The sequence below is a fragment of the Arachis hypogaea genome, chromosome 9 (genome assembly GCF_003086295.3).
Source record: "Arachis hypogaea cultivar Tifrunner chromosome 9, arahy.Tifrunner.gnm2.J5K5, whole genome shotgun sequence".
NCBI lineage: Eukaryota > Viridiplantae > Streptophyta > Magnoliopsida > Fabales > Fabaceae > Arachis > Arachis hypogaea.
The window spans coordinates 18,960,401-18,983,601 of record NC_092044.1 but is presented as its reverse complement, the minus strand read 5'-3'; the positions used below and the strand labels follow the sequence as shown (position 1 = coordinate 18,983,601).

The 23,201-nt window shown below is 30.9% G+C and overlaps 2 protein-coding genes and 1 non-coding gene across 3 annotated transcripts; 2 read left to right on the top strand and 1 right to left on the bottom strand.

The window, feature by feature from the left end:
- Window positions 1-2,463: 2,463 nt before the first annotated feature.
- Window positions 2,464-2,536, bottom strand: TRNAF-GAA (transfer RNA phenylalanine (anticodon GAA)). Its single transcript has one exon. It is a non-coding gene; the product is annotated as a tRNA-Phe (tRNA).
- A 50-nt stretch (window positions 2,537-2,586) lies between these two features.
- Window positions 2,587-4,641, top strand: LOC112710597 (autophagy-related protein 8i). Its single transcript, XM_025762884.3, has 5 exons — window positions 2,587-2,719; window positions 2,841-2,896; window positions 3,350-3,402; window positions 4,177-4,295; window positions 4,404-4,641. The coding sequence occupies exons 1-5, from the start codon at window positions 2,680-2,682 to the stop codon at window positions 4,490-4,492; spliced, it is 357 nt and encodes a 118-aa protein (XP_025618669.1). The 5' UTR covers window positions 2,587-2,679; the 3' UTR covers window positions 4,493-4,641.
- A 12,733-nt stretch (window positions 4,642-17,374) lies between these two features.
- LOC112712927 (peroxidase 5) lies at window positions 17,375-19,668 on the top strand. The gene is made up of 2 exons (XM_025765781.2): window positions 17,375-17,692; window positions 18,848-19,668. Exons 1-2 carry the CDS (start codon window positions 17,456-17,458, stop codon window positions 19,613-19,615), a joined length of 1,005 nt encoding a protein of 334 aa, XP_025621566.1. The 5' UTR covers window positions 17,375-17,455; the 3' UTR covers window positions 19,616-19,668.
- The last annotated feature ends 3,533 nt before the right edge of the window (window positions 19,669-23,201 follow it).

Here is a 23,201-nt window from a genome sequence, read left to right as displayed (position 1 = left end):
GAAGCAGAGACCTCCATGTCTTCACATGGTTGATTAAAATCAACATTGTCTCGCATTTTGATTTTTTTGATGCTACGTTGCACTAGATCTTCGACTTGTCTTGGAACTTTTGTAGAGCTCTCTTTTGTCATTTTTTTTGTACTGTATGTACTCTAACTTTACGGTTAGTCGCTTGCTTCATGTATATATGATCTTCAATTTTAACTATTAAATTCTTTTTTATGTCGACTATTTGGCACAACAATAACAATATACAAGGCATCAAATAATATTTGCTACTTTATTTCTATTCTAATGTAAGAAAATCTAAAATTTTACCAAGATTCGATGAGTAGAATTTTAGCCCATCAACAAAACAAATACAAAAATAAGTTGGCGCAAAAGTTGAAGTTGACCCAATAGTGTTGCAATTTTTAAATTTGGGCTTGAATTAATGAATAGATCTTTTTCTTTTTTCTTTTCTTAGAATGTCTTTATGCATCAAAATAATTTTAAATTTTTATTTTATTTTTTAAATTTTATTATAAATAACTTTGTCATTTTATTTTATACTTTTATTTTGCACTCTCAATCTCAACATATAACAACTGCAAAATAAGAATTATGAGAGGAAAAAATATATTTTTATTTTTATTATTTATTAAAAATTATATAAAGAACTCAATTTAATTATAATTTTCTAATTTTATAAATTTTTTATATTGATAGTCATTATTAAATCCTATAATCAAATTCAATTTTACAAGATTAATAATGAAGACAAAGTTCACAATATCTAACAACAATATGAAGATTGACTCCTTATAAAAAGAAACGGCAAAATTAACTTAAAAACATGTATAAATAATTATAACAACGAAGAAATAATAATAATAAAATAATAATAATATTAGTAATAATATATTTCATGTTCATAATGAAGTGAGCTAAGTTTATATATGCGTATTTATTCTGACAAAAAAACCATCAATTAAAGAAACTCAATCCTAAAAAAATAATAATAAAATAATAATAATATTATTTTATATTCATAATGAAGTGATCTAAGTTTAAATATGCGTTTCAAATTTTAAAAAAAATAGTAAAAATAAAAAATATTTTTTCTCTTTTCATTATTCTTGTGCCATTGCTGAATTGGGTTTTGGAAATACAGCGAAACAATAAAATTATTTATTAATGCTAAATTAATCGTTTTCAATAATAAATTTTTGTTATAGATAAAAGTGTATTAATAAATATTTGAATATAATAAGCAATTAAAAAATGTTTATAAAAAATAAAAAAATAAAAAAATAACTTAAAAATATATTTGTCTTTCTTAAAAAAAATTGGTCTTTTTTTTAAATATTACAAAAATTAATATTTTTTTAATAATTTTAGTATTAAAAATATGTTTAATAATTAAATTTCTTTAATGATTCTTTAGAGATTTTTTTTATAATATTGTAATATTTAGAGTTGGAGATCGTCTAACTCATTCTGACAAAAAAAAAAACCATCAATTAAAAAACTCAATCCTAAAAAAATAATAATAATATATTTCATATTCATAATGAAGTGAGCTAAATTTAAATATGCATTTTAAGTTTTAAAAAAATTAATAAAAGTAAATTTTTTTTCTCTTCGTTATTCTTATGTCATTGCTGAGTTGGGTTTTGGGAATACAGTGAAAGAATAAAATTTTTATTAATCATGAATTAATCGTTTTCAATAATAGATAAAAGTACATTAATAAAAATTTGAATATAATAGGCAATTAAAAAAATTTATAAAATAAATAAATAAATAAATAACTTAAAAATATATTTGTCTTTTTTAAAAAAATTTGGTCTTTCTTTTTAAATATTATAAAATTAATATTTTTTAATAATTTTAATATTAGAAGTCTTTTTGAATAATTAAATCTCTTTAATCATTCTTTAGAGTTATTTTTTTATAATATTATAATGTATAGAGTTGGAGACCGCTAACTTATTCGTACAAAAGAAAAAACTAATTAAAAACCTCCATTCTAAAAAAAGACCATCAATTAAAAAACTCCACAAAATAAAGGCATTGGGCATGGCATAAAAATATCATCAATTAAAAAACTCCACCAAAAAAAAATAACTTAAAGATATATTTATCTTTTTTAAAAAATTTGGTCTTTTTTTTTAAATATTACAAAAATTAATATTTTTAAATAATTAAATCTCTTTAACCATTTTTTAGAGTTTTTTTTATAATATTATAATGTGTAGAGTTGAAGACCGTTTAAAAATATCATCAATTAAAAAACTCCACCAAAAAAAAATAACTTAAAGATATATTTATCTTTTTTAAAAAATTTGGTCTTTTTTTTTAAATATTACAAAAATTAATATTTTTAAATAATTAAATCTCTTTAACCATTTTTTAGAGTTTTTTTTATAATATTATAATGTGTAGAGTTGAAGACCGTTTAATAGGGATGGCATACTAAAATGCGGTGAGCGTGGATCGAACACGCGACCTTCAGATCTTCAGTCTGACGCTCTCCCAACTGAGCTATCCCCGCAAGTTGTTTAAAGAGGCAAATATTTAATTTCTTATAGTATAACTAATTGAGCGACGTCCTCTATAAGTTGTAGTAGCTCCGAGTCCAGAAGCTGACTTGTTTCGTCTTTACCTCTCCAACAAAACTCAGCACGCAACCTAACAATGGGAGGAAGCTCCAGTTTCAAGGATGAATTTACCTTCGGTGTGTGTAATTCTTGGTTGTTTCGTTAGCTAATTTAATTTTCACTTTTATTTATGTGCAATTATTATTATTTTCGGGTATTGATTTGTGTGAATCTGTGGTTCCATTCCGTGTTGGGCAGTGCAAAGGCTTGAAGAATCGCGAGATATTATAGCCAAATACCCCGATCGAGTTCCCGTAAGGCCCCTTCTACTCACGCTCTTCTTTGAATTAAAATTACAACAAAAGAAACATATTTTTAGTCTCCCACTTTATTTATGTTGGTTTTTTTTTAATTCATCCTTCATGCCAAAACCTAATCTTTCTATCATTTACTTTGTTTCATGATGGATCTTTATATAGATCCGGTGTACATGCTTTCTGAATTATAATCAGTGTTGAGCTCTGTTTATTATAGAAATAGAGCTATAGTGCTGGAAAAAAAGGGAAAAAAAAAGGGGAAAAGGATATATAAAATAAAGTTTTATGTTTAATTGTTACAAGTGAAATATAAAATAATCAATGAATGGTTGTAAAGATTCCTGGAGCATGAAACATGCATCAAATATGGTGCTAGAGCACCCAATAATTTCTCGAAGAAAGACTATGTTATGCCTAATTAAGAGAATTCTTCATGCTGTTCTTATTCAGGTGATTGTGGAGAGATATGCGAAATGCGACCTGCCTCAGTTGGAGAAGAAAAAGTAAGATCAACTCGCAACGACCAACCTTTGTTGTTTTCTTAAAATTTTCCATGTTACTTGGAGCACATTTGATGCATGTTCTAACGACACGAATAATAACTGATTTTAACTTGGAATGCCGTATACTTAGTGAAAAAAAACTTGAATGCTGCATATATAGAAGTTATGTAGTGACATAGTGACATATTTGTAAAACACTTTCTTGTATAATAACGGGCTTTCATCACATATAATTGCTTTTCAACAATAACAACCACCAAGCTTTGTCTCAAACTTCCAATAAATAAGATTCAAAAAGCAATAAAAAAGATGCAGTTTTTAAAACTACTTTTTGTCAAACAATCACTGTATGAAAGTTTTTAGAATTTAGGACTTGACCCAACATTGTGGTGACCTCGTGTAGTGGTCTAAGCTTGAGCCTTGGAATATATAATAAGTTAATAACCATATTGGGAGAGTTGAGCCAAATTAGTTGGATGTTTCTGGCAATAGAATCTGGATACTGTTGGTAAAGACTAAAATTTAGGACCTGAATCAACCCAATTCTTTTCTGTAAAGTTAACTCTTGTTAGATATGTACTTTACTTCTTACATTTGGTTCTTTCATATAGTACTTTAGCATACATTAGTGAGAATGAATTGTATGATTTCAGTCCATACTACAAGTAGAGTTGATTTACATCTGCATTGCAATGGCCATTACCATTTGTTTAATCAAATAACTAGTCAGTGATCCATCTCTGTAATACTTTCTCTCATCTTGTTTTCTGTTAGATACCTTGTTCCCCGCGACCTGTCAGTCGGTCATTTCATTCATATTCTGAGTTCTAGGCTTCGTCTGCCCCCTGGAAAAGCTCTCTTTGTGTTTGTCAAGAATACATTACCTCAAACTGGTAAGCTTGTACTGATGTACACTATATATAGCTATGCTATTTTCTTTTCTTTCTTCTGCCATTTCGTTATGGTGCTTAAATTCTCGCTGTTTTATTATTATTGTGCAGCTACTCTTGTGGACTCTGTTTATCAATCATTCAGGGACGAGGATGGGTTTCTTTACATGTATTATAGCACCGAGAAAACCTTTGGTTAAGTAGATAAATTTAGAAAACCACTGAACTCTGTAAACTACTGTATATAAAATGCTTATGGGAACAACCTCGTATATATTTGCTGTCTGCTGTTACCTTGTAATTGTATGTTATTAAGTTTATCAATGTAATGAAGTTCTAGTTTCATATATGATGATACTATCTACTCCCCTCTAATGTTGCAATGCTGATGGAAAAACAGATATTTCAGGATAGGTAGCCCTTTTCGAAAGAATTTTTTTTTTTTTCGGTGAAGTGAAAAGTAGAATGCGTTGTGTACTAGCCGTGTTAAGTATGGTGGGCATTCACATGAAGATTAAAACTGTATATAAAATACAGAAAATCACTCACTGTTTAGAAACTCAACCATGGAAAGGCTCCATTCTCAGATAACACAAATCCCAGCTATTGTCCTCGATGCCATCAAGCTCGAGAATAGCACAAATCCCAGCTATTGTCCTCAATGCCATCAAGCTCTAGAAACACTTAGCCACTGCTTTTTTGAATGTTCGGTCTCAGCGGCAACTTCAGCCAAGTTGGGAACTCATTTCATTTCGACTGTCAACTCCAAAGTTCCACCAGGGGTGTGGGTTAAAGAAATTTTGGAAAAACTCAAAATCCCTGTAAATAGTAAAACGCAGATTATCAGTTTTGCTTTCACCTTATGGAAATTATGGCTTGCGCAGAACTTCTTCATTTTCGAAAGTAAACAGCTCTCTCCTGAGGAAATTCTGGCTCAGGCGGACTCTCTGGCAAATCATGAGCATTAAAGACCCATCTTCTCCTTCACTTTAAGCTTTACTCTCCTTTTTTTTCGATCGTAATCACTGCTTGGAAAAACACCTTTCTTTTTTACTTGCTGTGATGTGTTGTCCAATTGAGGATCATTATTATTTATTTTCTATCAATGAAATAAAGCCTACCGTTGTTTTTTAAAAAAAAAAGGAGAAAAGAAAGGAAAATGGGGATTCACATGATTTCTTCCTCTTACTTTGTATTTTGTATACACTTGAAATATGTATGGGAGTAAGTACCATTAAGTATTAGATGGTTTATAAGGATGTATTTTGCGTTCCCTCACTTAAAAAAAAAAAAAGATAATTTGGCCACTTGAAATATGTATGGGAGTAAGTACCATTAAATGTTAGTTTCAATGCATGGTTTGCTTGGTTGGAAGGTACGGGCCTTTCTAGGCTTCCAAAAACCCTGGAGATTGCTTATTCGCAGGTTGGATGGTGGCGAACTCCATAAGAAGCCCTGATTATGTATATCCATTGTCAGCTAGTGAGAACTTTTTTAGGATTTGAGTTTAACTTTCATAGTATGAAATAGCAGCAATCTATCACGGTAAATTTTAGATGTCACGGTAAATTTTAGATGAGTAGCTTTAACGGTGTTTGTATAGTTTTTTGGAATGTTTGAAAATGTTCTAGATAATTTTAAGAATATTTTAGAATGTCTTAGAAGGTCGCAGAATACCTTAAAGATTCTAGAAGATTTTGAAAAGTCATATAGTAATTTAAAAAAATGTGAATGTATATAGAAATATGAATAGTAGTATGGAATAATCTAAAAATATTTAGAGAAATGTGGTAAGATAGATATTTGTAGTGAATGTTCTAGATGATCAATCTAGACCGTTAATCAGATTTAATTCTAACCATCCATTGAGGAGGTGGATGACTATAAATAGGATAGAGAGTTAGAATTTGGGTGTGTGAGTCATTTGTAGCAAACACTTGAGTAATAAAGTGTTCTTTCCACCAAAGCTTCTTTTCTCTTATGTTATTAGCTTTCTTGCTAAATACTAAGGGTTAGGCTGACTTAGTCTTAACTCAAGAGGTTGAGTAAGTCCGAGTGTTGGCACAATAGCGTTGGAGTTCGTCCAAAACCGATGATAACTTGGCATCAGAGTAAGGTTCAAGAGGGAGTACAAGTGGTTTGTGGATATGACTTCTAGTGTAACCATGGAGCATGTTGAGTCTCAAAGGGGAAGAGATGCTATTCCTTCTCAATAGGGAGACAAGAAGGCCTATTCTTCAAGTGAGCTTAGAAGTAAGGACTCTACCTTCTTAAAAGAGAGAGTTTTTATATTAGGGAATGTTCTATCCTCTATGGATGAGCACTTCTAAGGGGTAGAACATGACAAGAAGACCTTCGAGATTCACGTGTTAGGAGAACTAGATGTTTTCAAAGAAAGAATGCTCCAAATCGAAGAAAAGCTTGAGAACTCCTTGAAGCTATTTGAGGAAGTTTGAGTTTGGTTTGAGGAGGCAAAATCTCGACCAACCATTATAAGGGACACGACAAAGATTGATCTCCCAAAGCCAAAGGAGTTTAAAGACATAAGGGGCGCTCGAGAGGTGGAGAACTTCCTATGGCAAATGGAGAGGTACTTTGAAGGCTAAGGGGTGGTTGAAGAAGTAATAAAGTTATGCACTGCAGCACTTTACCTTTCTGATAATGCTACTTTGTGATTGAGGAGAAAATGCGTAGATAGGAATAAGGGTACTTGCAACATAATCACATGGAAAGATTTCAAAAGAGAGTTGAAAAGACAATTTTTTTCTCAAATTGTGGTTTATGAAGCCAAGAAGAAGTTGAGGGAGTTGAATCACAAGAGTACAATTAGCGACTACGTAAAGGAGTTCACTACTCTTATACTTCAAATCCCTAACTTAGCATCAGAGGATGCATTGTTTTGATGGAATCCAACCTTGGGTAAAGCAAGAACTACAAAGAAAAAACGTTAAGAATGTCGACGAGGCTATCATGGTGGCCAAATTACTCACTGAGTATCATTGGGGATACTCTAAACCCAAGTCTTTCCTCCAAGCCTAGTTCTACTAAATGTGGGAGAGACAAGGGGAAGAGTTTCTCAATCAAGAAGGAAAGAAAATATGACATTTGCACCCAAAGGAGGATGTTTCGTGTGTAATGGACCATACAAAATGAAGGACTATCCCAAACTAGGGACTCTGGCATCTATCGCCGATGAATGAGAGGCTCAATCGTAAGTAATTGAGTGTGCTAGATGGTGCACGAAATTGTGATCATCAACAATGGTGCCAACAAATTGGAGCTCTCAAATGTGAATCACACTTTGTCACAACTTCGCACAACTAACCAGCAAGTGCACTGGGTCGTCCAAGTAATACCTTACGTGAGTAAGGGTCGATCCCACGGATATTGTTGGTATGAAGTAAGCTATGGTCATCTTGTAAATCTCAGTCAGGCGGATTCTAATGGTTATAATGGTTTTCGAAAATATAAAGATAAATAAAGCATAAAATAAAGATAGAGATACTTATGTAATTCATTGGTGGGAATTTCAGATAAGCGCATGAAGATATTGTGTTCCTTTTGAATCTCTACTTTTCTACTGCTTTCATCCAATCATTCTTATTCCTTTCCATGGCAAGCTGTATGTTGGGTTTCACCGGCGTCAATGGATACCTCCCGTCCTCTCAGTGAAAATGGTCCAAATGCTCTGCCACAGCACGGCTAATCATCTGTCGGTTCTCGATCATGTCGGAATAGAATCGAGTGATTCTTTTGCGTCTATCACTACGCCCAACATTTGCGAGTTTGAAGCTCGTCACAGTCATCCCATCTCAGATCCTACTCAGAATACCACAGACAAGATTTAGACTTTCCGGATCTTAGGAATGGCCGCCAATAATTCTAGCTTATACCACAAAGATTCTGATTAAGGAATCCAAGAGATACACGCTCGATCTAAGGTAGAACGGAAGTGGTTGTTAGGCACGCGTTCATAGGTGAGAATGATGATGAGTGTCGCGGATCATCACATTCATCATGTTGAAGTGCATCGAATATCTTAGAATAAGAATAAGCTGAATTGAATAGAAGAATAATAGTAATTGCATTAATACTCGAGAAACAGCATAGCTCCACACCTTAATCTATGGTGTGTAGAAACTCCACCGTTGAAAATACATAAGAACATTGTCTAGGCATGGCCGAATGCCCAGCCTCCACAAAAGTCTAGTATAAAACTAATCAAATATTTGGTCAAAGACCCTAGTCCAATAGTAAAAAGTTCTATTTATACTAAACTAGCTACTAGGGTTTACAGAAATAAGTCTAAGTGCAGAAATCCACTTTTGGGGCCCATTTTGGTGTGTGCTTGGGCTGAGCTTGAGCTTTACACGTGCAGAGACTTCTCTTGGGGTTAAACGCCAAGTTGTAACGTGTCTTTGGCGTTTAACTCTGGTTTGTGACGTGTTTCTGGCATTTTACTCCAGAATGCAGCATGGAACTGGCGTTGAACGCCAGTTTGCGTCATCTAAACTCGAATAAAATATGGACTATTATATATTGTCGAAAAGCCCTAGATATCTAATTTCCAACGCAATTGAGATCGTGCCATTTGGATTTTTGTAGCTCTAGAAAATTCTTTTCGAGTGCAGGGAGGTCAGAATCCAACAGTATCAGCAGTCCTTTTTCAGCCTGAATCAAATTTTCACTCAAATCCCTCAATTTCAGCCAGAAAATACATGAAATCACAGAAAAATACACAAACTCATAGTAAAGTCCAGAAATGTGAATTTTTCATAAAAACTAATAAAAACATTCCTAAAAGTAGGTAGATCCTACTAAAAACTACCTAAAAACAATGCCAAAAAGCGTATAAATTATCCACTCATCACTAGATCTGTCCAACTCATGAATGCTGTGAAGGACAAAGAGGTAAGCAATGCAGAAAAGAAAGGCTTGATGTATGTAAAAGCCTTTATCAATGAAAAAACCATCATGGAAATGATCGACACTGGTGCTACACACAACTTCATCACGCCTGATGAAGCAAAGAGGCCTAGGTTGAAAATTACCGAAAAGAATGAATGGTTCAAACCCCTGAATACCAATGGTGAACCCCTTAAGAGAGTAGCAAAAGGGGTTGAGATGACTATTGGTTCTTGGAAGGGCCTTGTGGATTTCTCAATAGCACCCATGGACGATATCAAAATAGTCATCGGGCTCGATTTGCAAAGGAAGGCAAATATAATACCTATGCCATACTACGACATAGTATGCGTCATGGAGAAAGGGTCTCCATGTATGGTCCCTACAGTCTCTAAAGCTGGAGGACTACTGATGCTTTCTGCTATTCAACTCAAGAAAGGGTTCAAGAAGTGAGAAATTACATATTCGGCTCTATTACAAGAGGAATCAATATCTAAAAGCAAAGATGTTCCTCCCGAAATCAAGGAAGTCCTTGAAGAAAATAAGGATGTGATGCCTTTTGAGTTGTCAAAACAACTACCACCTAGGAGAAAGGTTGACCACAAGATTGAATTGGAGTCAAGATTAAAGTTGCCTGCCTCAGCACCTTATAAGATGGCACTGCCAAAACTTGAGGAGTTGAAGAAGGAACTCAAGAATTTGCTAGATGTTGGATTTATTTGTCTGTCGAAGGCACCTTATGACACAGCAGTCTTGTTCCAAAAGAAGCATAATGGTTCGTTGAGATTATGCATCGACTATCGAGCACTTAATAAGGTAACCATCAAGAACAAGTACCCTATTTCATTGATATCCAATTTGTTTGATCAACTTGGTAGATCTAAGTGGTTCTCAAAGCTGGATTTGAGATCTGAATATCACCAAGTGAGGATTGTCGATGGTGATGAGCCTAAGACCACGTGCGTCACGAGGTATGGATCGTATGAGTAGTTGGTGATGCCTTTTGGCTTAACCAATGCTCCTGCGACCTTTTGTACCTTGATGAATGAGATTTTTTGTCTTTATCTTGATCGGTTTGTAGTGGTCTACTTGAATGACATTGTTGTCTATAGAAATACCTTGGAGGAACACTTACGAATCATATTTAAGATATTAAGAGAGAATAACCTATATGTAAAGAAGAAAAAGTGTTCCTTTGCAAGGGATGAAGTCCACTTCTTGGAACACATCATTAAAGATGGAAGTCTCTGCATGGATTAAGAAAAGGTGAAGGCTATCAAAGAGTGGGAGCGACCAAACAAGGTATCTGAATTGAGGTCATTCCTTAGATTGGCTAATTACTATCGGAAGTTTATTAAGGGATGCTCTGCCAAGGCTGCATCATTAACTGATCTTCTCAAGAAGAATCATTCTTGGGAATGGTCAAAGGAGTGTCAAAAGGCCTTTGATGAGTTGAAGGCTACTATCACAAAAGGACTAGTACTAGCACTGCTCGACTACTCAAAGGTGTTTGAAGTCTACACTGATGCTTCTAACTACACTATTAGAGGAGTTCTGGTGCAAGAAGGACATCCTATTGCCTTTGAGAGTCACAAGTTGAATGATATAGAAAGGCGATACACTGTTCAAGAGAAGGAGATGACCGTGGTGGTACATTGTTTGAGAACTTGGCGTCACTACATGCTTGGTTCACACTTCATCGTCAAGACAGACAATGTGGCTACAAATTACTTCCAAACTCAAAAGAAGTTAAGCCCTAAACAAGATAGATGGTAAGATTTCTTAGCTAAGTTTGATTTCGAATTTGAATACAAGCCTAACAAGACTAATGTGGTAGCAGATGCGCTGAGCCGCAAGGCTGAGTTGGTAGCTGTTTCCATGGTCAAAAGAGATATTTTGTATACGATCAAGGAAGGGTTGCATCATGATCCATTAGCCAAGAAATTGGTAGAATCGGCTAGAGAAGGTAAGACTAAACAATTTTGGCTAGAAGACGACCTTCTCTACACCAAAGGGAGAAGACAATACGTCCCTAAATGACAAAATCTAAGGAAAAAGCTAGTGAAGGAATGCCACAACACCAAATAGGCTTGTCATCAAGGCCAACGAAGGACCTTGGCACTTATTGAATCTTCCTATTATTGGCCTCAAATGAGGGATGAAATAAAGAGTTATGTGAAGACTTATTTTATGTGCCAACAAGATAAGATTGAAAATAAGACACCAAGTGGATTGTTGGAACCTTTGCTACTGCCAGAGCAACCGTGAAAAAGTGTGTCTTTAGATTTTATCTCTGCCTTACTAAAGTCCGAGGGATTTGGATCTATTCTTATGGTAGTGGATCGATTTTCGAAGTATGCTACCTTTATACCTGCCCCTACTGACTACACTACAGAGGAAGTAGCATGACTATTCTTCAAGAATGTGGTAAAGTACTAGGGATTACCTAAGAGTATCATTAGTGATCGAGATCCACTCTTCACAGGACGACTATGGATAGAGTTATTCAAACTCCTTAGGTTGAAACTTCATTTCTTGACAAGCTTCTCTCCTCAAACCGATGGGCAGATTGAGGGAGTGAATGCCTTACTCGAGTGTTACTTGAGGCATTTTGTAAGCGCTAATAAGAAGGATTGGACAAAACTCCTACACATTGCTCAGTTTTCATACAATTTACAAAAGAGCGAGTCCACAGGGAAAAGTCCATTTGAGATTGTAACCGGACAACATCCATTTACACCACACTCTCTTTCTTCCTCTTACTCAAGAAAGAGCCTTGAAGCTTATCATATGATTAAGTCATGGGAAGAACAAGCAGATGTCACTCATTCTTACCTCGACAAATCTACAAAGAGGATGAAGAAATGGGCAGATAAGAACAGGAGGTATGCAAGCTATCAAATGGGAGACAAGGTAATGATTAAACTTTTTTCACAACAATTCAAAGCCGTTCGCAAGGTTCATAAGGGCTTAATCCATAAATACGAATGGCATTTGAGATCATTAAACATGATGGGGAGGTTGCTTACAAAGTACAACTCACTCCCTCTATGAAGATCCACCCGGTCTTCCATGTGAGTATGCTTAAACCATATCATGAAGACCAAGATGAACCGAGTAGAGGTGACTCGAGTCGTGCTCCGCCTGTGGTGATTAGATCCTTTGATAAAGAAATTGAAGAGCTCTTAGGTGGGGAAAAATGTCACGGTAAATTTTAAAAGGTTAGATTTAATGGTGTTTATATAGTTTTTCGGAGAGTTTGAGAATGCTCTAGATGGTTTGGAAACATTCTAGAATGTCCTAAAAGGTCGCGGAATATCCTAGAAGGTTTTAGAAGACTCTGGAAGGTCATAGAGTAATCTAGAAGAGTGTAGATGTATATAGAAGTATGAATAATAGTATGAAATAATCCAAAAATATTTAAAGAAATGTGGTAGGATAGATATTTATTGTAAATATTCTAGATGATCAATCTAGACCGTTGATTAGATTTAATTCTAACCATCCATTAAGGAGGTGAATGGTTATAAATAGGGATGAGAGTTAGAGTTTGGGTATGTGAGTCATTTGTAATAAACACTTGAGTAATAAAGTGTTCTTTCTACCAAAGCTTCCTTTCTCTTGTGTTCTTAGCTTTCTTGCTAAATATTGAGGGTTAGGCTGACTTAGTCTTAACTCAAGAGATTGAGTAAATTCGAATGCCGAGACGATAATATTAGAATGTGTCCAAAATCGTGATAAATCGCATATTTATAGTGCAAACCTACACAATATAATATTTTAGAACATTATAAACGACCATTTCTATATGTAAAATTTAAAACATTAATAAATTTATCTATAAATAAATAAAATTTCATATTAAGAAAAATAAATTATTTTTTTTATGAAAATTTAAAATACTGATATATCAACTCATGAATGAAATTAATATTTATTATATAGAAATAATCTTTCATAAATACATAATTAATTTTGTCTATTTATTAGTAAGTTTGTCAATATTACGAATTTGTAGGGGTAAAAATGTAACAATGACCAATATTGTGAAAAGTTAGACAGATAAAGATATTATTAAACAATGCAAGAGGTATTTAGGTCCATTTGAAAAGTTTTAAAAATAATTTTTTTGAGTTTTTGACTTATAAAAAGTATTAGTATTAATGTCAGGTACAATTTTTAAAATCAAATTACAGTTTTTTAAAAATTATTTAGGAACTTATAGATAGTTAAAAAAAAATTTCTACTATTTTTTATTATATTTTTATAAAATAAACACTTTTATAATAAATTAAAAAATTCAAACACAAAATAATTTATTTATAAACTATTTTTAATATAATTATTTATTGTTTAAACTATTTTTTAAAAAAGAGCTTAATTAAACTGTTTATCTAAAGTGGACCTTAAACTTATGTATTGTGATTCTCTTTTACAAGGAAAAGTTTGGGTAAACAACTTAATTAAGCTCTTTTTGACAAAATAGCTTAAATAATAAATGACTATATTAAAAATAACTTATAAATAAGTTATTTCGTCTTTAAATTTTTAGTTTTAAAAGTATTTATTTTATAGAAATGTGATAAAAAAATAATAATATTATAAGAAAAATTATTTTTTAAAATTTTTTAAAAAATTCTTAAATAATTTTTTAAAAGATTATAATTTAATTTTAAAAATTATATCAAACGTTAATATTATTATTTTTTATAACTTAAAAATTTAAAAAAATTATTTTTAAAGTTTCCAAAATAAGTGTGACAGTGTGACTGTGCTTGACACGGACACACGGTTGCCATCAGGTCGGTCCTTAACACGAAGCATTCAAATAATGAAAAACACAATTTCCAACCGGCCTTGTAGTAGCCAATAGTTAGGTTTTGATCTTCGCAAATAATTTGTTTAAGACTAATATTATAGGAAGCGGTTCTGGTATTCCCACGGAAGCAGAATTTTGTTGTTCCATTCAATCTAGCTATTAAGATTTATTATAAATTATTTATACGGTGAAAATATATGGAAGTCTTTATTGAGTGAAAACAATGAGAAAGAAGTTTATGGAGGTCACGCAACTTGTTAAGAAGTTATAAAATACATACAGATGAAAAATGTCTTTTGTGTACAGATGTATAGAAAATTGGCTCGTCCTTTGTAGGCACAGTATTTATTCATATGTCTAAAAAATACAACAATTTTATACTTATTAAATATGTCATATTTTTATAAATAATTTAATTTTATTAAATATAAATTAAAAGTTATTATAAAAGAAGAGTATTGATAAACTATAATAAATATAAAATACAATAGACATCACTAATAATTATAAAATTAATTGTGAGATTTTTTTCTAAAAAAATTTAACCTATTTTAAATAATTAATGAGTTAATTTTGTTATAATTACGTCAGTTATGTGTTAATGTGTAGAAATATTTAGCCTATTAAATATTAGTTAGCCGTAGTGTTAATTAATAAATAAATATTATTGTTGTTGAATATTATATAGTTTTTAATTTTTGGATATATAATTAATTAGTTATTTAAGTCATTAATTATTATTATAATAATAATATTACTATATTAGTTAAGTGCAGTGCATGTAAGAATAGCAGTTATTAGTGTGTGAGCGTTAATTAATTAACGACAATATAGTGTTATTAAAATTATAATTAATTATAATTTTATTTTATTATTTCGGTAATTAATTATAATTTATTAAATATAATTAAATTATGTTAATGACAATAAATAATTGTGTTTTTGAGGTTATATATTGTGATAAAATAATTAAATATAATTTAATTAATAAAATTTTAATTATTTAAAATTTATGGGGTTTATGGATAATTTTGTTTGATTGAATATTTAACGATGTTTTCTTTTTTCTTATTTTATAAAAGATATACGTATTTTTTATTTTTTTTACTTTTTTATTCAAAACATTTTTTCTTAAAATTATTAGAAAAATAAAAGGCCAGTATTTCTATATATTATATAGGAAAAATAAAAATTTAATAATTACCCTTCAAATTGGATTTTAATAGGTATTGTCAATGTTAATTTTACTCATAATTACATAATTTTAAGGTGTATAAAATTACCATTGTAGATTTAAAAATAGTTATTACAGGTAAATCACAATGTTTTTTAGATATTTCTCGCTTTTATAAATCGCAACGGTTAAAACTGTTATAATATTAAAAATGTAAATTATATTACTGAAAGGAAATAAAAAATATGATATGTAAGTGACAAAAATAATATATAATTAATAAACATAATTAAATCAAAGATAGAAAAGAAATTTAAAAAAATTGTAAGGACATTATATATATAGTATTTTAGGAGTTCATCACTCAACATATGCTGAACTAATTGTACAACAAACTAAAATAAAATAATGTGGTCATCAATCAAATTTTTTAAATAATTGTACAAAAATTAACAATAATAGAGGAGAAAGAGTAAGAGATATAAATTATGTGAAAGAAGATAAAGAAGATATATAGAGTGAATTTTAGTTTATGTAGTAAATTAAACATAATTAGAAGTGAGAATAAAAAAATAATGAATTGTGTTTTATTAATTAATTTATATCTATTAAAAAATATTACTATTAAAAACATAAAATAATCTATATAGATATAAAGAATAAAGGAGATAAAAAGATAAGGCTAAACACTATATAAGAAGAATAATAAATTTAAAAAGTGATGTGATAATAGAAAAAGAATTTGAATCTTTAAAATTTTGTATTTTTATCTTAGAGGGTAAAGTGTGATCTCTCATCTTCTTATGTTTTCTCTTAGTCCCACTTACAAAATAAATGGTAAACGATTACACTTTATCCTCTAAAGTAAATTAAAATCCCAAATTTGGAGAATCCAAATTCCTAGAAAAATTATAAAATGATCATTTTACTAAAATATTTATGTGATAAATTAACAATATTAGAAGCTATCTAATATATTAAAAGTTTATTGTGTCATTATTAAATTTTTAAAAATAAATTGATATATAGATAAATAAACAAAAAAATTTTCATATATAAAATAAAATTTATTCTCTAAATATGATATGCAATATTAAAATTCAAATAATTGATATGAGTTAACATTTTTTTATACTATTATTTTTTTAAAATAATTAGGTAATTTAATTTGTGAAATTATAAAATTAATACTAAATTGATTATATAAATATTATTTTCTATGACAGCATAAATATAATTCAAAAATAAATGCTTTTTTTATATTGTTATAAATTAAATTTATGAATAATATAATAATTTTATATGAAATTAAAAAATTTATGTGTGGTTCACTCGTTATAAAATTATTTTAAATTCTCTTTTTATATAATAGATAGATTATTTTAAAAATAAATATGCAAATAAACTTTTATAACAAATGGCAACTGAAAAAAAGAATTTAATTACACCAACAATTAAGGATCCAAGTAGTAAGGAAATTAATAGTTTGAATTGCTTGGTTTTTTTTTTTTTGAAATAACATAATTATACGGGGATAATAACTATTTGGAATATTACATATAAATTGCAAAGCACGCTTTTCTTTTTCTTTTTAAGCTGATCATTCTGGACATTTTATGCTTTACGTAAGATTAAATTTGTCCATAAATTACTAACTACACGACAATATTTTATCAGAAAATTGATTGTACATGGAACATCAAAGTTCCGCTTTCGTACAGCGGTACATCTGATCATTTTCCAATATTATATTATGTTTACATACTTAATTCAGCGTTTGTTTAATTAAATTTAAAATTAAAAGTGAAAAACATACAGAAGAAGTGAAAATGTAAAAAGATCTATCACTTAATTTAAAAATAATATTATCAACTTAAAAATCACAAAATCTATTTCCCACAAATTAAAAGTTAGAGTGCTCATTGGCAGAAACAACAGATAGTTAAACCAAACACATAAGAAAGAGATTGCCAGTATAAACAGTTTAGGAGCCAGAATTGTTCAAAGGTAAAGAAAACTTCAACTTTATACTATTTATTATTATTATTATTATTATTGCAGGATACAGCTACAAACATACACGTTTTTGCTGCATGAAAGTAAAACCTAATCTAACCATAAATTTGATTTAGCCTATAAATATACATTCAATTCACAGTAGTAGAGCACAGCATATACATACAAGCTAAAAATCACTCTCTTCATTATTCCTTCTTCCTTTCATTACAACTAATAAACAATCAAACACTAAAATACTCAGTAATAATGGTTAATGCTGAACGCATGCATGTAATAATGCTTTCTAAGAAGCTGTTGGTTCTATTAGTGGTTCTCTCAGTTTCATCGTCATTGACTTCAGCATCTTTGACTGTGGGCTTCTATAAAAGAACATGTCCACATGCTGAGGCAATTGTGAGAAGCGCTGTGAACAAAGCCATTTCCCTTAACGAAGGAATTGCTCCTGCCTTGATTAGAATGCACTTTCATGATTGCTTTGTCAGGGTAAGTTCTTTTCTCATATACTCAACGGTCAACGCTACTTATCATTAATTAAACTAATACTTTATTAATATGCTTAAATAATTCTTCTTTGTTCTTAATTTTGAATTTTGATTGGGTTCTATAATATTTCCTTTCTATTTAAATCCAAAAGTTTGAGAGACATTTGAATTTGTTAATTCTTAAACAAAAATATTTGATAACTAAAAAATAGTAAAAAACAATTAAAAATTATTTTATTTAATATTTATTAATTATTATTAAAATTAATAAATACTAAATAAGATAATTTTAATTTTTTTTATTTTTCTAACATTATCAATTTCTAAAACTCTGTGTTAACATAATATGTTCAAATTTCATAAAATATTAATTAGCTTTAGTTGCGAAAACGTTATTATAGTATAATTAATTTCTGTTGAAGGGTTTAAAATAAATTATTATAATATTTCTTTTAGAAGTTTAATTAATGTAAGAATAAAATCCAAACAAAAATAAGGATAAAAGTTAAATTAAATATTTTAAAACTTTTTTATAAGGTCACCACCAAAACAAAAAATGAAATAGAATAATATTTTGTTAAAAATATTAATTGACCAATATTATTTTTTTATTCTTGTCTTAAATTTAAATTAACAATAATCAATTTTTTGTTTTTTATACAAAAAATGTTGGATCACTAGTATTAAGTTTTATTCCATTTTTTAAGAGCAATCTTATATAATCAACTAAATTTATTATTTTTTATCTTGATTAAATACTCTATACCTTAAGTATTAAATTATAAATTGTAAATATTAAATTTTAATTTTAATATTATAAAAATAAAGTATTGACTGAAAATATTGACTAATAATATTGATAAAAAAATGTTACGTAATTAATTTCTTTTAGTCAATATATATTAATTAACTTTTTTAAAATTATTTTATTTATTTTAAAATTTAGATCATAAATCATAACTTTTTAGTTAATACTAAAATTTGATTTTCCATATTTTCTTTTTATAAAAAGTGTTATGTCCTTAATATTTCTCAATTTTTTAATTAACATGGAAATGAAGTTTAATAAATTCAATAATAAAAAACAACACTCCATGTATCACTCCATGTGCTTGTTGATTCTGACATATATTTGTGCAATTATTGTTATGTTCAGGGTTGTGATGGTTCTGTATTACTAGAATCCACTCCTGGAAACCCAGCTGAGAGAGACCACCCAGCCAACAACCCAAGTCTACGTGGCTTCCACGTCATCGAAGAAGCTAAGGCCCAAATAGAGTCCCTGTGCCCTGAAACGGTGTCGTGCGCAGATATTCTTGCCTTCGCCGCACGCGACAGCGCTTACAAATCCGGCGGCATTAACTACGCAGTACCGGCAGGCCGCAGAGACGGTCGAGTCTCCATCAGCCAAGAAGTAACAGAAAACTTGCCTGCACCAACCTTCAACGCCGACCAACTCATAACCAACTTCGCCAGAAAAGGCTTGTCCGCTGATGAACTCGTTACTCTCTCTGGAGCGCATTCCATTGGTGTATCTCATTGTTCTTCATTCTCGAACCGCTTATATACACCCTTGCCTCAAGACCCTCCTATGGACTCCCAGTTCTCCTCATTGTTGAAAACCAAGTGTCCTTCTAACGTTAATGGCGATGGTGGATTTGATCCGACGGTGGTGATTGACGCATTTACGCCAAAGCGGTTGGACAATAAGTACTATAAGGGATTGATGAAGCAGCGTGGGTTGTTGAGTTCGGATCAAGCGTTGTTGAGCAGTGAATCAACTAGCGAAATGGTGGTAAGCAATGCTAAACATGGTTTGCATTGGTCAGTGAAGTTTGCAAAGGCTATGGTGCGAATGGGGTCTATTGATGTGCTTACAGGCGAACAAGGCGAGATTAGGAGACACTGTAGCGTGGTTAACTAATTACACACAGTTGGCACCGTTTCTTTTAAGCTGAAAACTCACCTACACGTGAAGATGGTAATTAACAATATTAAATAATTTCATATATATATATTTTTAATTTTATTCACCAAAAAAATGGTCATGATTATATTGACGTAATTTTGTATGCATATATATATATATATATATATATATATATATATATATATATATATATATATATTACAGGAAGTATATTAAAAAAAAGTGATTAATTTTGTTCGATCTTTAATTCAAGGGTAATAAAGTTGGAACTGACAAATTCAATATATATAAGTAATCGATATCACGCATGAAGTAATAGTGCTATATAGTTATAAATTAATTAATAAAAATATAAAATAATACTACAAGATTAATAAATATTATTATTTTTTATTAATATTATTTTGTTAGTAATAATTGTATTTATATTTACAAATGTGTTACAAATAAAATTAAATATATAATTTACATATATATATTTATTAAAATTTTATATATATATAATAATATAATTTACATTCATATATTTTTAAAAATTATACATATAAATTAATAAATTTATTTATTAAAGATAATTTAATATTTATGCTAACTAAAATTATTAAAAATTATTGGCCTTCAAGAATTTTAATTAGTTATTGTTGATCGAAAAATATTTTTGATACAAATAAGATGAATCGAAATAAGTTGTATGGCCTTTTTGAGAAGATGATAAAGTTAAAAGTAATCGGCTCTAATTTAAGTTTCGATTGTTCTACCGATTGAAAGAGCCAAATCGAGTAAGAGTCTCGATTCGAGGAATTAGGAAGAGCTTTCGAAAAGCTGTTCAAGTGTTGATGGAAGCGGGAAAGTTTGTGACTTTTATCACACGAGAAAATTGTTGGAAATATCTACAATTACGCAACGAAAATAGTTACCAAAAGTGATTGAATTTCAAAATTCATAATTTCTTATTTAATTGTAATTAATTGTAATTTAATTAACTGTTATATAGCGTAGTCTATAAATACTGTGAAGTGTTAGAAAATATGGGTTGGAACTTTCACTCAGAAAAACACTCTAAGCATTCTCACATCTCAACGATTTCCTGAGTTTGCAATCGAGTTAAACTTTCTGTAGGGTTCCTTCCACTTTCTTTTTCAATTCATTTTCTTTTCTGTAAAATTTAACATTTCAATTAAGTTTATTCTTCTAGTGTTTTTTATTTCCTTTGTCTATTTAATCTTTCTGCACTTTATTCTGTTTGATTAGTCTTCCAATTTAATTTAAATCATCGTTATTGCTTTCTTTTAATTTTCAAGCAAATCTTCCTTTTCATAATTTATTTAGTTTTTTAAGAACTTTAATTTCTGAATTGCACTTATTAATTTTACAAATTTATTCTATTTCTTATTGTCAAAACTTGTCTAATCGAAGACGCTTTGATGCACTTCTAGAAAACTGGTACTCGCACAAAGGAGTTGGTTTCGCTCCCAGACCATTAGAATCGAACTACCATCGATTTGCACAAAATTGACACAACAAATTGGCACGCCCAGTGGGACAGTTTTAAATCGAAGTGTGTCAAAATAAATGCTTTCTTTCTTAGTGTATGCGATTACGAAGTGGGAAGATCATTCACATGGCTGATGAATTATCAAATGTGAATGGTGGTTCTTCCACCAATGGTAGCATACCGGTATCCATGCAACAAGCCGACGTGTCTTCACGTTCGGAAGGTAAAATTGGAACTGAAAGCATAGTCGTCACAGCTATTCAGACTGAAAATGTTGGACGTAATACTCGTCCACATGGCCCTGCGCCACCATATCGATCTCCATTAACCGATGGTTGGCCCCCTTATGGTCTTCCTGCTGGTTATACCCCACCGGTGGGTGGATTTATGCCACCTATCCGCTTTGGGAATACCAATGGAGTGAATAATATGTAAAACCCACAACAACACTCTGAATATTCTCGTGAGTATCATGTGGGCTCCACTTCGAATGCTACCAATTCAATGGCAGTATATCGACAACAAGTGGAGGAGAGTCACCATGATTTGGTTAATTTATTAATTCAGCAAATGACTACAATCCTGAATCCTATGATGGCCGATCATGAATCGAGATTCGAGCATCTTGCTAGACAAGTCGAGAGGATTGCTCAAATTGTCGATTATGATGAAGGCGAGAGGCATAATGCTCGAGGAACTAATGAGGGGATGGAAAATATTTTTCAAAATAAAAATCATATTCCGAATCGAGAAAATCCTCGCATGGTTCATCGACATGAGAATGCCGATAATGTTTTACATGGATTACGTGGTGATCGTTATCAGGTCACCCGAATTGTAGAGGAAGTTTTAAATCGGGTTGGATTAAATGTTGGTTTTATGAATCAGCCACATTTTGTGTCTACTTTTTTCCAAGTAGTTCAAATGGCTGAAGTGCCAAGTGGAGTGAAAAATCCGAAAATAACCACAAAATTTGCTGGAGAAGTCAGAGAATCAACAACTGAACATGTTGCTTGTTATTTGGTCGAGATTGGAAACCTAGCCAATGATGAAAATTTGAAAATAAAATTTTTTCCTTCGTCATTGACGAAAAATGCATTTACATGGTTCTCGAATCTTAGACCAAATTCGATTACAACATGGAATCAGTTAGAAACTGCTTTTCATGCTCAGTTTTATCGAGGAAAAATGAACGTAGTAGTCACCGATTTAGTAGCTTTGAAACGTGAAGATGGTGAAACCATCAACGACTATTTAATACATTTCAAAAATGCTAGAAGTAGGTGCTATGTGACATTACTTGAAAACGAGATAGTGAAAATAGCAACTATGGGGTTGGGATTTTATATGCGTAGGAAATTGCTTAATGTGCATATTCCTGACTTGGGTCAGATTGAGCTTATGAAAAAGGAGAAAGAAAAACATAAAACTGAACAGAGGTCGAAAAGTAAACCGTTTACTCGAAAAGAGAAGGTTGCTTATGTAACTATGGAATCCTCAAAGGAGGAAATCGATTTTGAAACAGAAGTCGATTTGGCTGAACTTAAGAAAGGCCCTCCATATGTTTGTTCTTTATTGAAAAAACTCCCTGGTAGTGAAAAGTCGAATGATTCAAAACTTAAAAGTGGAAAGAAATATAGTTTTGATATTTCAAAATCTGATCAGATTTTTGATGTGTTGCTTAAAGATAAACAATTGGTTTTACCTTAGGGTAGAACTTTACTTTCCGTAAAAGATTTGAAAGGAAAGCCTTATTGCAAATTTCATCAAGCAATAAGTCATTTGACTAATAGTTGTGTCCGTTTTAGGGATTTAATTCAAGAGGCAATCATGGAAGGACGTTTGAAATTTGATGATGGCAAGAAGGATATGAAAGTTGATGTAGATCCTTTCGAAACTGATGCCAGTTATGTGGAACCCTGCTTTGGTGTGAATATGGTGGCGATGTCTTACGATTTTGATGTGGCTCTTGATGCTTTTGAGTCACAAGTAAGATCTGTGTATCCTAGAAAAGGGGACGGTTTGTTGGACTTCTTGGTTCAGCAAAAGATCAAAGACCGGAACGTATCTCTGTGTCCATAGTGT